At 45.6% G+C, this 16,443-nt stretch overlaps 1 protein-coding gene across 1 annotated transcript; it reads right to left on the reverse strand.

Annotated features, from left to right (window-relative positions):
- Positions 1 to 7,628: 7,628 nt before the first annotated feature.
- Positions 7,629 to 8,546, reverse strand: LOC141250609 (olfactory receptor 1468-like). Its single transcript, XM_073670032.1, has one exon. It carries the CDS (start codon positions 8,544 to 8,546, stop codon positions 7,629 to 7,631), a length of 918 nt encoding a protein of 305 aa, XP_073526133.1.
- Between the last annotated feature and the right edge of the window lie 7,897 nt (positions 8,547 to 16,443).

Below are 16,443 nucleotides of genomic sequence, written 5' to 3' on the forward strand. Positions count from 1 at the left end.
TCCTTATTTGTCAAGACTACTTTGGATAAACAAGGGTTGGATTTGTGGCCAAACTGCAGTTCCCGCTTTGTACTGACTGCAGAGGTGGTGCTAGAGAGCAAAATCGAAAAAAAATTCTGTGTTTCTTTACAGTGGAGCCGGGGTCAGCATGGTTGATGCTGAGTTTGTGAAAACTTATAGTTTCGCTTGCTGTGCTTTAGCTGAACCTATTTCTATCTTTGCCATTGACTCGGCGCCACTTGCACAGAAAGCATTTACTCAAATTGTACATAATGTGCAACTGATGGTGGGCTGAGTTCATTGTGAAATCATTCCTTGCTATGTTTTGGAGAATCTCCCTACTCCGATTGTTTTAGGTATCCCCTGGCTTGTTAAACATAATTTATTGGTGGATTGGCAAGCCAGGGGAGATTATTGAATGGGGAGATTACTGCCATGAGAACTGTCTGAATGTTTCCATTGCTGCAGTCTCTGCGGAGATGCTGCTTGCTTTTCTGTCTGGTTTTGAGGACGTTTTTTATGAGAAGGGGTGTCAAGATTTGCCTCCTCATCGTGCTTATGACTGTCCTATTAACCTGACCCCCGGAGCTAAACTACCCAAGTCCAGATTATATAATCTTTCTGGCCCCGAGAGAAAAGCCATGAAGGATTTAATTTCAGAAAGTCTGGAGTAGGGACATATCAGACCCTCATCTTCACCCGTGGCAGCAGGGTTCTTCTTTGTGAAGAAAAAAGATGGCGGTCTATGTCCCTGTTTAAATTTCCGGCAATTAAATCAAATTACCATCCCTGATCCACTCTGTCTTCCTCTGATTCCTGATTTGTTCAGCCAGGTTGTGGGAGCTAAGGTATTCTCCAAACTGTATTTAATGGGAGCCTACAATCTGGTTAGAATCAGAGAGGGCGACGAATGGAAGACAGCGTTCAATACCCCGGAAGGTCATTTCGAGAGTCTGGTTATGCCTTTTGGCTTGACCAATGCACCTGTGGTATTCCAGCATTTCAAAAATGATATTTTTCACCATTTGATGGGGAGGTTTGTGGTGGTCTATCTGGACGATATTTTGGTTTATTCACCTGATTTTGAGACCCATCTGGGGCATGTAAAGCAGGTACTCCAGATATTAAGGGATAACAAACTATATGCCAAACTAGAGAAATGTGTTTTAGCTGTTCAGGAGGTGCAGTTTTTGGGGTACTTATTGTCATCTTCAGGTTTTCGGATGGATCCGTAGAAGATCTGTGCAGTCCTTGACTGGGAACGTCCTGAGAACCTGAAGGCCCTACAACGTTTTCTGGGCATTACTCATTTTTACAGGAAATTCATCCAAAATTACTCTGTTGTAGTGAAACCCTTTACTGACATGACTAAGAAGGGGTCTGATTTTTCCAAATAGTCGGAGGCTTCCCCCCAGGCTTTTTCTTCCTTAAAGAATCATTTTGCCACTGCACCTATACTCAGTTAGCCCGATGTTTCTCAACCCTTTATTGTGGAGGTCGATGCTTCGGATGTCGGGGTTGGGGCTGTGTTGTCTCAGGGTTCGTCCCCTGGTAAATGGCGTCTATTCGACTTCTTTTCTAAAAAATTGTCTTCGGCTGTATTCCGGCTTTTTTCTTGAACTGGAGGGTAAGGTGCTGGAGGCTCAGGGGGACGCACCTGCCTCCTGCCCCTCAGGAAAGTTATTTGTGCCACCTGATCTGCACTGTAAAGTAAAGAACATCATAACTCTATGCTTACTGGGCATCCAGGTGGTAAGGCCACTTCGGACCTCCTCTTTCATCGTTTTTGGTGACCGGGGTTGCATCAGGATGTAATTGAACACATAGCTGCTTGTATTATTTGAGCGCGTTCTAAGGTTTCGCAGACCCGTCCGTCTGGTACTCTTCTTCCGCTACCTATCCCTAGCAGTCCATGGACACACTTGTCCATGGATTTTATTACTGACCTACTGGTTTCTGCAGGCAAAACGGTGGTTTTCGTAGTAGTATATAGTTTCAGTAAAATGGTTCACTTCGTCGCTTTACCTGCACTTCCCAATGCTAAGACACTTGCTCAGGTGTTCATAAATGAGATTGTGAAGCTTTACGGGGTTCCCTCCGATGTGGTGTCTGATCGGGGGGCCCAGTTTGTTTCCAAGTTCTGGAAGGAATTCTGTTCTCGACTGCGGGTACAGCTGTCCTTTTCCTCTGCCTTCCACCCTCAGTCGAATGGTCAATCAGAGCGGATCAATCAGAACTTGGAGACATACCTCAGGTGTTTCGTCTCCAAAAATCAGGAGGATTGGGAGTCCTACTTACCGCTGGCAGAATTTGCCATCAATAATCATCGTCAATAATCCACAGGCCGTTCATATGGTTGCATACAGTTATCATGCAGTTATCGGTGCATACGGTTATCATCCACAGTTTGGTACTTTCAGTGGGGGAGGAGCTTCAGGAGTTCCTGAAGAGGGACTGTTTGCTTCATCACTCTCCTCAGTGTGACAGGGTGTTCTGTGTAATTTGAAGACTATGGGTGACAGGTATAAACGTATGGCTGACAGAAAACGCTTGCCAGGTCCGGACCTGAATGTGAATGACTTTGTGTGGTTGTCTACCAAGAATATAAGATTGAAAGTTCCTTGTTGGAAGCTGGGAGCTAGGTTTATTGGTCCCTACAAAATTACCGCTGTCATTAACCCAGCAGCGTTTCATCTTGAACTTTCTCGGCCCTTAAGGTTCACAATGTGTTCCACAGGTCCTTACTCAAAAGGTACGTAGAACCTCTTGAGCCCTCACCTCTACCACCGCCCCCAGTAATGGTTGATGGTAATTTGGAGTTTGAGATTTCGAGGATAGTAGATTGTTGTCTCCATTGTCGTTCTCTGTAATACTTGGTTCACTGGAAAGGCTATGGTCCAGAGGAGAGGACGTGGGTTTCAGAGTCAGAGGTGAATGCTCCCAGATTGGTTTGCTCTTTTCACACCTCTTTTTCTGAGAAACCCGGCCCTGAGTGTCCGGAGGCCACTCGTAGGGGGAGGGTACTCTCACGGGTGTGTCAGAGGTGACAGACAGTCGCCATGCAGTAGTCTGCAGTAGATCTCCACGTTTGGCAATGCAGACAGCTGCCTAGATGGGTGGCTGTGTTTAGGACCCAGCGACTACCTCCCTTTAGTCTGGGTGTATATATACCTTGTGTGTATAGGTGGGCGTCACTGGTTATACTCATTTCTACTTGGAACTTGGCTGAAGCAGCATCACGTCCTCTCTGGAGTCTTTAGGCCGTGTATCCTGTTGGAGTTCTTCTAAAGCTAAGTTGTAATTCCCCTGTATTGTCTTCCCCTTTAGTCTTTTGAGTGCTAGCGAAGGTTGACTAGTGCTCATCTCCTTCCACCCCCAGCTATAGCCTTATGCCAGGGATAGTAGGGCGAGGCACGTGATCGGCGACAGCTGCCGAGGCTGTATAGCGACATTAGGGGGAGATAGGCTGACGTTACTCCAGGTTAGCAGGTCACATTTTCCCCCTTTCCCTAGTGTCTTGGCTCCCTTTCTCTTTCCCCTCTGTGTTGCACTCACACCTGGCGTGACACTGGGTTAGGAGTGACGCACCCCCTGGGGCCGTGGGGTACTCGGTAGCCAGGCCGATCCTTTCTATTAGGGTAGTCACGGTGGCAGTGACCCGGTCCGTGGCCCAGGGTGGTAAATTAAGTAAAGTGTATTGGGGAATAAAGTTTTGGGGATAATGTTCGTGACGCCACCCGTGGTATGCGGCTATATGTGGCCACCGCTGCTATTCAGATCCACTGGGGCTGTTGGTGATGCAGCAAAGATGGTGCAGCTCTCAACGGGCAGAGCTAGGCCTCAGGGCAGTATTAGTGATTGATAAGGTAGATGTTGTTGGTGTAGTGCAAGGCAGGTGGCGCAGCAATTAGTCAAGCACACAGTGGGGTGCAGTCTTCAAGCTTTTACTCACAGTTGTCATGTTGCTCCAGGTTTCAACCGCCTGTGTTCTCTGGGGAAGTGATCCAACCAACTCTCAGATAACTTAGAAGCACTTGCACGGGACCCCTTTCTGTGTACCTCTTCAGGTCATCTCTCTCTCTGCGCTGGCTCACGCCGTCCTGCCCTGCGCCTCACACATAGTGTCCTGAGCCAGTGGCCGCAGGCCTTGTCGGGCGACGTCCGGTCTGTCCCCTTGGTCCTATATGGCCACCTTTTCAGCGATTATGTGTGGATTTTGGCTATGGCATGTGAAGATACCACAACCTCCGGTTTGCTAGTTGAGCCTAAAAGTACTCCACTAGTCTGGGACCGGTCCCCTACTGCGGCCTTGATCCCTCCATGGTCAGCGTGAACTCGAGCACACGGGTGGCATCCCGCACTCGCCATGCCCCTAGGATCCCTTCTATCTCTGGAGCCTTCCCCACTGCTCCGGTGTTCTCTCCTCACTCTCCTCCTGCTGGGCCCCTTTGACTGGGCCCCTTCGCTGTCAGGACAGTACTCCATACGGTCCTCACTCACTGAACTCACTCCTCAGAACCCCCTTCTAGATGTTTCCACCCTTCTTTTTATACTGCTCTCTCAGTGCTCCCCAGAACTACTTCCTCCACCCACCTCCTCTACTTATTTCCAACCCTCCTGACAGGGGCCAGGCCTGTGCTCTCCCTTAGGAGCTATCTAGACCTTTCCTCAGGAGTGGTGTAGTGTTGGATGTGGGTGTGTGGGTCCCGGGTAGTGCTCCCTCCTTACCTGAGAGTGGCGTACCACACCTCTGGCTGAGATGCAGTACCTCTGTGGCAACTGGACCCGCAGGGGCACCACACTAGCGGATAAAATTGTGTCCCTGATCTTTGTTCAGGTGATTTTTTTTTATCAGTGTGCTGTACATGTGCCCAACAGACTGCACATGAATAGCACTGATAATTTTTTTTCTATGTGCAAGTGCAAAAGAAAAATAAAAAATTTTAGCATGCATTAATTTTGTCTGAGTTGAGACGACGCTTGCTTTAATGGCAGGCAGCTCCGCACCTCTCGATGCAGATGGATCTGTGCACAAAATTCAGTCACATCCACAATTTGCAGACATGACTGGTCAGGGGGATCACACATTAGGGCAAGATACTCCCTGATTGCTTTTACTTGGACCAGTACACCTTTATCTCCCATCACACTAGCTTGGCAACCACTGGTCGTTGCCTCTCTTCCAAAGAGATTGTGAGTTTGTCATGTCTGTGTCAGTATACACACTATACTTGTGCTCAATATATGCATAAAGCACATGTATGTCCAAAGGGATGTCTTAAAAAAAGTACAGATGGTACTGGGCATGTATGTAAAGAGCACAAGTACGGGAAGGAGCATGCGAGCATGTCAGCCAGAACTGTCGTCAGACTTCTGCAGCCACATAATGGCTTATACTCCAGAAACATTGTACAAATTGCCTTCCCTGTACAGAGTGATTTCCAGCCAAACTTTGGAGAAGATGAGGGCAAAATCTATGCATAAATGAAGGCTATGTATTAACTTCTTAAAGGGTTTGTCCCCTTTCACTTTTTTTTAGGCCAAATTCGCAGTGATGTATAAAATAACAAACAACTTTATGTAGGCTATCCAGGCCTATTGATTCCTCACCACTGATGCCCCAGCCTCTTTTGATTGACTTCAGTGGTGTGGTCACAATAACAGCACTGCAGTCAGTCAGTGAGCCCAGCCAATGTAGATGGCTGAACTCAGTGATTGTCTGCAGTATGCCATCACCACAGCAGCCAATCAATAGAGACTGAGGCAGCAGTGGAAATGCAGTGTTGGACCCAGGAAGAATTAACAGGGAAAAATCGGTGAAATGTATCAACCCCTTAAATGCCTCCTAATGAATTTGGCATTTCTTTCAGCTGCTCATGCACCTGTAGACTCGGAGAATTTTTTGCACCATTTTTCGCCACATTATGACATCAATTATAGTTAACGTATTTTTGGGACTATAAGTCACACTTTTTCCCCCCAAATTTGGTAGAAAAATGGAGTGTGCGTCTTATAGTCCAAATGCAGGCTTACGACAGTGGTGGGGCGGGATCACAGGAGGTAGGGTGCCTTCTTCAGGAAGTGTGGTGATGTTAAGGTCCCGATGTCGGCTGTGAGAAGAGTGGAGTTCATTCATTGCAATGCACTCTGCTCTGCCTTACCACCGGGAAAGCAATGCACTTCTCTCTGCTTCACTGCCGACACCGGATCCGCAGCATCATATTGCTAGGACACCCCCTCCTCCCACCCAGGGCCTGCCGCATTTTCCCACTTCTGCTGCTGCCAGCTTCCTGGGGAAGGGACTATGCCTCCCCTAACCCAGCTTCACCACCACCCCCTCAGGTAAGATACCTTAAATTCGGACTATAAGACAGACCCCCATCTTATAAAATTATTTTTTTCCTATTTTCCACCGCAAAATTTGGGTTGTGTCTTATGGTCCGGAGCATATAGTGAGAAAAATATGGTAATCTGTCAGGCAGTGCTAAGCCACGTCCTGCTGATGAGCTCCTCCAGATCCTCAAAATGTGTGGGAAGCTGGTAAGAAAATGCTAAAAGTCACAACATTTTTTGTGAATTTACATGTTTCGCCAAAACTTTCAACTTTTTTTGTATCAGCTTTCTAGCATAAAGTTCTTCATAAATTCCTCTCAAAATATGCAAAGCAGTCATCAAAGCAAAAGGTGGCTACTTTGAAGAACCTAGAATATAAGACATATTTTCAGTTGTTTCACACTTTTTTGGTAAGTATATAATTCCACATGTGTTAATTCATAGTTTTGATGCCTTCAGTGTGAATGTACAATTTTCATAGTCAAGAAAATACAGAAAAATCTTTAAATGAGAAGGTGTGTCCAAACTTTTGGTCTGTACTGTTTGTTCACACACATATACGCCTGATTTTAATAACACTTCATTGTATAGTCACCTATCCCTATGGTTGTCTGTTGTACAAACCTCCTTTATTTTTTTGTAGGATAATGAGTTGATTTTAAAATCCCATCTAAGTTTCCTAGGAACACTGGGTGAAAGGAAGCAAAAATGGATTTTAAAATGAATCATGCTTCTTGTTTTTGACCCTAATAATGTGGACCCAAATATTAATAAAACAGAATACATTTACGAATAATATATGTTTTTTTTTATTTAAAGTTACTCTTCCAAACTCCAATATCACGTGCATTCTATCAGGTTAATTATTTATTACTCCTTGTTCATCATAAAGAATTTAAAGGGAACACGTCTCATTGAAAATGCAGTCCAATCTCCTGGTGTGATGTTGTAGAGCAGTTGCAGAGCAGATTGATATATTAGTTAGTGGGAAAAGACATTCTAGTAAACAATTACTCTAATTCTAAACTCATTCTAAGTTTAGGAGTCCAGTGGGCGGTTATAATGAGGGTTATACCTGCATGCTCAATTAAATAGTTAAACTGTCAATCACTGAGTAGGGCCACCTTCTGGACTAATCCCAGAATTAGCTCAATATATTACAAATTATGCTGCATCTTTTCCCACAAGGCCATACATCATTCCGGTGAATGGGACCATATGGAGATGTTTTTTGTAAAATGTGTGAGCTTTACAGATCCAGCAGACAAAAGTACAAAAGCAGTGTGAATACGTCTCTACTTTGCCTTTAACAGTCTCTTTATGGCATGCTTTACTTCTTTATTGCGAAGTGTATAAATCAGAGGGTTTAACATGGGGGTCACAGTTGTGTACAGCACCGAACAGATTTGCTCAAAGATATTAGAGTGTTTTGTAGTTGGGGCTAATAGCACAGAAGAGGCTGTGGTATAGTAGAGGAGGAGGACGGTAACATGAGAAGAACATGTGGAGAAGATCTTTCTTCTTCCTTCTCGTGATTTAATATTCATAATAATGGAAATTATTTTTGAGTATGAGACAACACTGAACAAAAATGGACACACGACAAGAACTAAAATTTCAAAATACACGAGATTGAAGAACTTCTCTAAGCCTCCACAAGAGATCTTAAACAGAGCCTTAAAGTCACAAAATAGATGGTGGATCTTGTTGGCACTGCAGAACGTTATCTTCAAGGCTTGTGATGTAATTAAAAGTGAATTTATACAGGCTGAAGACCAAATGGCAACAACGAGCCCCAAACATGTTCTCCTACTCAAAACCTGATGATAATGTAAAGGTCTACAGATCGCAACATACCGGTCATAAGCCATTACAAACAATAGGGTATCTTCTGTGGTGCCAAACAAGACATAAAAGAAAAATTGGGTGAAACATTGTGTAAATGATACAGTTTTAATACCAGTGAAAAGCATGTAGAGCACTTTAGGAATGATGACAGTCGGGAAACAAACATCAATAATGGATAGATTACTGAGAAACAGATACATGGGGGAGTGGAGCCGACGATCAGCGTATATCACTGCAATGATAATTATATTCATTAATAGTCCCATCAAGTACACAGTTAATAGTGTGAAGAAAATGTATGGGGTGTCCTCTGGTTTGGAAAAAAAGGGAATAATTTGGAAATATTCCATGGTCTGGTTTCCCATTATGTTTTATTCCATGGTCTAGTTTCCCATGATGTTTTCAGTCTTCATACAAGACAGTAAAAATCTAATAAAAATTTTTTATATCATTATTAGATTCATCTTTATTATATAGACTCATATCTCCACCGTCCCAGGTTCACATCCCCTCCAACCCAAGTTCACACCCACCCCGCCCCAACATCACATTCCCTCTGCCTCCCCAGGCTGACATCCCAGATGCCCCATGTTGATATTCCCGCTGCCCCAGGCTGACTTCCCAACCTCCCCAGAATCATATCCCAGCCACTAGAAAGCACACATCCCTGCCACCTCAAACTCACATCCCCTCTGCCTCAAGCTTACATCCCCACTGCCCCAAGCTCACATCCCTAACACCTCAAACTCACATCCCCTCTGCCTCAAGCTCACATCCCCACTGCCCCAAGCTCACATCCCTAACACCTCAAACTCACATCCCCTCTGCCTCAAGCTCACATCCCCACTGCCCCAAGCTCACATCCCTACTGTCTCAGGCTCACTTCCCAACAGCCCCAGAAACACATCCCCTCTGCCCCAGGCTCGCATCCCTCTGAGCCACGCTCACATTCCTGCCACACCAAACTCACATCTCCGCTACCCTAAGCTCACATCCCTACTGTCTCAGGCTCACATCCCATCTGCCCCAGAATCACATCCCCGCTACACCACGCTCACATCCTCACAGCCCTAGAATCACATCCCCGCTACACCAGGCTCACATTCCCACAGCCCTAGAATCACATCCCCGCTACACCACGCTCACATCCCCACTGCCCCAGAATCACATCCCCGCTACACCACGCTCATATCCCCACAGCCCCAGAATCACATCCCCGCTACACCAGGCTCACATCCCCACAAATCCAGAATCACATCCCCACTACACCAGGCTCACATCCCCACAGACCCAGAATCACATCCCCGCTACACCAGGCTCACATCCCTACAGCCCCAGAATCACATCCCTGCTACACCACGCTCATATCCCCACAGCCCCAGAATCACATCCCCGCTACACCAGGCACACATCCCCACAGCTCCAAAATCACATCCCTGCTACACCAGGCTCACATCCCCACTACCCCAGAATCACATCCCCACTACACCAGGCTCACATCCCCACAGCCCCAGATCAACATCCCCGCTACACCACGCTCACATCCCCACAGCCTCAGAATTACATCCCTGCTACACCAGGCTCACATCCCCACAGGCCGAGAATCACATCCCTGCTACACCAGGCTCACATCGCCACAGCCCCAGAATTACATCCCCGCTACACCAGGCTCACATCCCCACAGCCCCAGAATCACATCCCCACTACACCACGCTCACATCCCCACAGCCGGAGAATCACATCCCCGCTACACCAGGCTCACATCCCCACAGGCCCAGAATCACATCCCCGCTACCCCAGAATCACATCCCCGCTACACCAGGCTCACATCGCCACAGCCCCAGAATTACATCCACGCTACACCAGGCTCACATCCCCACAGCCCCAGAATCACATCCCCGCTACAACAGGCTCACCACCCCACAGGCCCAGAATCACATTCTCGCTACACCAGGCTCACATCCCCACAACCCCAGAATCACATCCCCACTACACCAGGCTCACATCCCCACAACCCCAGAATCACATCCCCGCTACACCAGGCTCACATTCCCACAGGCCCAGAATCATATCCCCGCTACCCCAGGCTCACATCGCCACAGCCCCAGAATTACATCCCCGCTACACCACGCTCACATCCCCACAGCCCCAGAATCACATCCCCGCTACACCAGGCTCATATCCCCACAACCCCAGAATCACATCCCCGCTTCCCCAGAATAACATCCCCGCTACACCATGCTCACATCGCCACAGCCCCAGAATTACAACCCCGCTACACCAGGCTCACATCAAAACATGCCCCAGAATCACATCCCCGCTACACCAGGCTCACATCTCCACAGCCCCAGAATTACATCCCCGCTACACCAGGCTCACAACCCCACAGGCCCAGAATCACATCCCTGCTACACCAGGCTCACAGCCCCAGAATCACATCCCGGCTACACCAGGCTCACATCCCCACAGCCCCAGATTCACATCCCAGCTACGCCAGGCTCACATCCCCACAACCCCAGGCTCACATCCCCACAACCCCAGAATCACATCCCCACTGCCCAAAGCTCACATGCCTTTCACCCCAGAATTACATCTTAACCACACCATGCTCACATTTCCTTCGGCCCAAGCTCGCATCTCCCCTTGTTCAGGCTTACATCCCCTCTGCCACAGAATCACATCCCCATCGCCTCAATCTCATATTCCCACCTCCTCAGACTCACATTTAAAATATTACAATTAACCAGCATCCATCACTGTAAATATAAAAGAGAATTTCAGGATGAAATACAACAAAACTATTTTTTCATGGTGAAAACCAGTTTTTAAATACAAATTGTGAAGAGGTTACTATTCCCTATCGAGTGTGCATAGAAAAGATGGTCCCCGGAGCACAGGTTTTGCAACCCACAGCAAAAGATATGTGGACCAATTACCAATCTCCTGTGTGATTTCTCAATGATCCAAGTCTAACATTCTACAAAATTCAAATTTTCCACTCCCATCTCCAAGCCATTGATTGCACCAACCTTAGCTCTGAAGTCTGTAGGTCCATAGGCCGTGAGAGCGGCGCATGGACTCTAAGACTCCGATTCATTAAGACTTGGGTTCTGTATTAGTGCATTGAAGTAAGATGGGCCAAATTCATTAGCAGGCATGCATCGCCTCAATGTAGTTGGCGCATCTTTCATCTGCTGTGCACCACTGCAAGAAGCGCACTTCAGTGAGGGAATTGAACTCATTTCTGTCATAATTGATGTCGCTTTTGTCAATCTCTGACAGCGCCATTTACAGAACATCTTTGTGTCCCGAGTGCCCATCGCTCCCCACCCTCCGCCAAAATTATGGTGCGCCAATGAAAACCAGCCTATGGCTGGTTTCCATTGGAGGATGTGATTTTTGCTATACAATGCAATACAGTATTGCTGTGTATAGTGCAACTGATCAGATGATCGCAGGATCAACTCCCCTAAAGGGATTAAAAATTAAAGTGAAAAGTAAAAATTAAAAAAAAATATATATATATATATATATATATATATATATAAATTTGAATCCTCCATTTTCCCTTGTTAAAAATAAAGAAATAAAATAAAAAAACAAGAATAAGCATATTTGTTATCTCTACATCCGTAAAAATCTGATCTGTCAATATACAGTATATATAATTCACCTGTATGGCAAATAGTGTAATGAGAAAAAAAATTGAAACTCCAGAATTGAGATTTTTTGGTCACAGCAACACAGCTAAAAAATGCAAGAAATGATCAAATGTCATATATATGCCAAAATTATGTTAATATAGACATTAGATTGCCATGCAGAAAACAAGCTCTCACATAGCTCCGTTAAATGAAAAATTAAAATGGAATGAACTTCAGAACATGGAGAAACAAGACAATTTTTTTTTCTAATTCTTTTTGTCACTTAAATAAAAAAATACTATATAACTTTTGCATCTTTGTAATCGTACTGACCTGGAGAATTATATTTCTATGTCATTTTTACCCCACAATCAACGTCATAAAAACAGAACCCGAAAAACTACTGCAGAATTGCATTTATTTTTGTTTAGTAATTTCACAGTACTTGGAGTTTTTTTTCCCTGTTTCCCAGTACAATTGAATGGTAAAATGAATGGCAGGATCCAAAACTACAACTTGTCCTGGAAAAAAACAAACAAACCCTCATAACGCTATGGGAGAGGAAAAATAACAAAAAGTCATAGCTCTCGAAAGGGGGGAGGAAATAACAAAATCACAAAAATGGAAAATGGCACTGTCGGGAAGGGATTCATTTTCTATTTAAAGACTTTCTTCTGGGGGATATCGGAGTGTAAAGACATTAGTATAACGTTATTCCAGCAAAGTTCTGCAGACAGGTGGCGCGTCATGGGCTCTCATACATTGGCCAATTTCTGCAGTAAGTACCTTCATTTATTAAGTATATTCTATACCACAGTAATGCAGTTCAAATTTAATATATTCGGTGTTTGCATACACGTGTGTGTGTATATACAGTGTGTGTCTATATATATATATATACATATTTAAAGAGCAGCTCTGTGGATAATTACACGGGTGCAAACCTCCCGGAATTGGTCTCATAATCTACTTAAAAATTTAAAAAAGGGAAACAAAGGCCGCCCTCAAAATTCTAAAAAAAAAGTACAAGTCCAAGTGCTGGTCTCACACGTCGCTGCTGTTGGGCTAATAAAAGTCCTCCCTTTTCATGGCATTCATACTCACCAGGTGCAAATGCTTCTCTCTCCTTCTGGCCTCACCTGCACACAAAGCTCCTCTCCCCCCTGCTAATCTGTTGGCGGCCCCTGATTACGGCCCCTGGCCCCTCATCACATTCTGAGCAGGTGAGCAGCACCCTGTCGTTAACCCCATGCTGACTGACTCCCTGTCATGGAAGAACCTGTCTGTTCCGGTCTTTTGCTTGCCAGGCAGCAGTGACGGGATCTTATTATCTACGCTGCCTGTGGGAGCGCCCCCACATCCACTCTTCCCTTTGCTGTGCCCGGTCACACCCTCCCACCTGGCACTAATCCGCCCTGTGTCTGCGGTGACTTGCTGCACAATAGGATTAGTAGGATTTATACTGTGTGTATCTCCATGACTGCCCCAATGTGCCATAGGGAAAGATGACTGCATCCCTCCTGGGTCTTCAGCATAAAGTTTTACTAGTTGTAATAACTGTTCACATAACCACAGCACAGTGCCACAGCACCCAACATACTCCATTGTGTTAAAATGGCTTCCATCCTGGAGTGTGTGTTTAGGTTCTGTTCATAAAAATAGGAAACCATATAAAAGTGCTGGATCCGTCTCACCACAATCAAGAGGGTGAAAAAAGTCTTCATATTGGTGTCTGTTACTTTGACTGGAAATATGATACTGCATGTGGCACTGTTCTTCCCCTCCAATATGATAGAACCTGTGATGGAGGCTCTGATGTAGATGTGAGCTTAGTCTTACATTCTATATATGCTAATAGGAGTGGACCACAACGCAGGTATAGATGGTTCAAACAGCATATTACAGCTAGCTAAGGGGGAGTTTCTAATTGTTGCTGACTATGCTGGTACTATATAATGCAAACTTGCCAAAATTCTTATAGATGCCATTTCAGAATAAGGTTGCATTTGTGACTGTATGGTATAGGGAAAATATATATTCTTGTACCGTGTTAGCCAGTAGATAGAAAAATATTTACATTTGAGAGTATACAAGCCTGATGAAGAGACTTGCGTAGTCTCGATAGCTTGCAATTTCTTACCATCTTTTCAGTTAGCCATTAAAAGGTATCAACCACTGAGGACTCTCAAATCTAAATATTTGACTGCATGGTGTGAGTTATATGTGAGGAGGGCCTCCTACTTTACCACTTAATTTTAAGGGTAAGGTACATATATGAGGAGTAGAGTGGTCCAGGGCACATGGCAGGTAACTATATTCGAGTCTCCACAGCTGCATGTCTCGCTGCTGTTAGACAGCCGCAACAGATGCTGGGATTGCCTAAAAAACAGTCAATCCCTGCATGTGTTGCGGCTGTCTAACAGCCGCCAGACATGCAGCCGCAGTGACTTGATCATAGTTTTCGAGCACTCCGAAGATACTCGGTTAGTACACCTTATCCGAGCACGTTCGCTCATCACTACAGGCAATGTAACAGGCCGAAAATCACAAATTAAGGATCTGAATGGCAGTCCTGTCCTATCAGCAGGATATGGAAAACTGCAGCCATGCCTCTTCTTTTGGTCTCTGATATTTCAAAATTCAGAGGCATTTCCTCATACAGCTTTACACCACTCTACCCGACACTCGGCATTGGGCTTCGTGATGTACAGCTGCATGAAGCTGCATGGCCATGAAGCTCCTGGTGGGGGCAAAGTGTTTGTGCTGATGTTAATACCAGAGCAGGTGTGGAGTCAGCAGGGTGTTGGTGAACTTGCTGTCCTCTGCTCCTCATCACTCGGTGACCATGCTCTGTAACATTACGGGGTCTTTTGCTTTGGTTCCTTCCACTTCTCAATAATATCACTCACAGGTGATAAGGGAAGATTTAGGATGGAGAAATGTCATGAACGGACTTGTTACCCCGGTGGCCCCTATTACAGGACCGCACTGGTATCACCACCGACCGTTCTCTCACATGTTACTATACGCAGGTGGCATGTTGGTGGGATCAGGAGGTTACACACTGGGGGATCAGGGGTCGGATGTTGTACACTAGGGTGGTGAAGGGCTGGATGTTATACACCAGGGGTAAGAGGCCAGAGGTTATACACCAGGGGCGAGGGGCTGGATGGATGTTATAAACTAAGGAAAGGGACTGGATTTTATTCACTGGTAGTGTGAAAAGCCAAATGTTCTACATCAGGGTGGGGAGCTGGAGGTTATACACGGGGGCAAGGGGTAGGAGGTTATACTCTAGGGAGCGAGGAGCTGGATATTTTACATTGGGTGGGGATGAGGAGCCAGATGTTTTATATCAGGAGGTGAGTGGCTGGAAGTTATGCTCCAGGGGGTGAGGGGCCAGGTGTTAAAAACCGGAGGGTGAGGTTCCTGATTTTTTTACACTGGGGGCGAGGGGCCCTATGTTATACGCCGGGGATGAGGGGCTGGGTATTATACATTCGGGAAAATGAGCCTGGATGTTATACATCCATGAATCTATGGGAATGAAGGAGAAAACATCTATATAACTAGAGATGTGTGAATGTTTCAATGTTCGGTTGGGATTATGATCGTCGAATTTGCAATGTTCGCCTATTTATTCCTCGAATATATTCTAAACTTTGCTGATTCAAAGGGGGGCAAAAACAAAAGCACATACAACACCTTCAAACGGGAAAAAAAGCTTCCAGAGCACAAAATTAGGGGCAGACACCAGGAAAGGTCCATCAATTGACCCAGAGTACAAGTACTATTATTATTATTACTATTACAGTGACATTTATTCCTTGGCACTTTACATGTGAAAAGGGGTCACTGACTAGTACAAAAAAGAGGACCCTGCCCACAAGGGTGCACAAACAATCTACAAGGGATGGGCGAGGATACAGTAGGTCAGGGTACAGCTAGTTGTGCAGCGGTATGGTGGAGCGAGGGTTAACCCAGATTTTACGCTGGTTAGAAGAAGTGGATCTTCTGCTTCCTTTTCAAGGTTTCCACGGTAGATGACAGTCTGATGTGTTGGGGTACAGAGTTACACAGTAGGGGAGATGCACAGGGCAAATTTGCTGAGAGCCTAAATGAAGGTAAGCTTTCATGACCTAACAGATGAGCAGATTAACTACTGCACTGCTAAAAGAAACCTGCACCGATTAATATGAAGGCGAAAGGTTTCTTTTGACTCCTCTCTGTCACGGTAAACCTGTGACACCTTTCAAGCTTCAACACAATGTTCACAAGGTATACCGCAGCGGCGGACGTCTCCTAGACAACAAGCTAACTCCTTTAAGATGATAGAGGCCACCATCTCCTTAGTTTGCTGCTGGTACTTTTCTGTGGGAATGAGCTTGTCTCCAACCAGCCTGGGATGTTTCCCATGACTTATGACACGCCATGGCTAAGCCATCCACAATTTCCTTCTTAGGAAATTTATTTAGTAGACTGAGGGTCTGCCCAAACATTAGTTTCTCACAAAGGATCTGAAAACATTGAGTGGCAGTAGGTGCAAGTTTCTCCAGCATGTAAGATACTATTGCCAGGAGAACAGAGAGGGCAGCACGGTGGCTCAGTGGTTAGCACT

This window comes from Phyllobates terribilis, unplaced genomic scaffold (assembly GCF_046119375.1).
Source record: "Phyllobates terribilis strain yellow unplaced genomic scaffold, ASM4611937v1 Scaffold_5935__1_contigs__length_48133, whole genome shotgun sequence".
Taxonomy (NCBI): Eukaryota; Metazoa; Chordata; class Amphibia; order Anura; family Dendrobatidae; genus Phyllobates; species Phyllobates terribilis.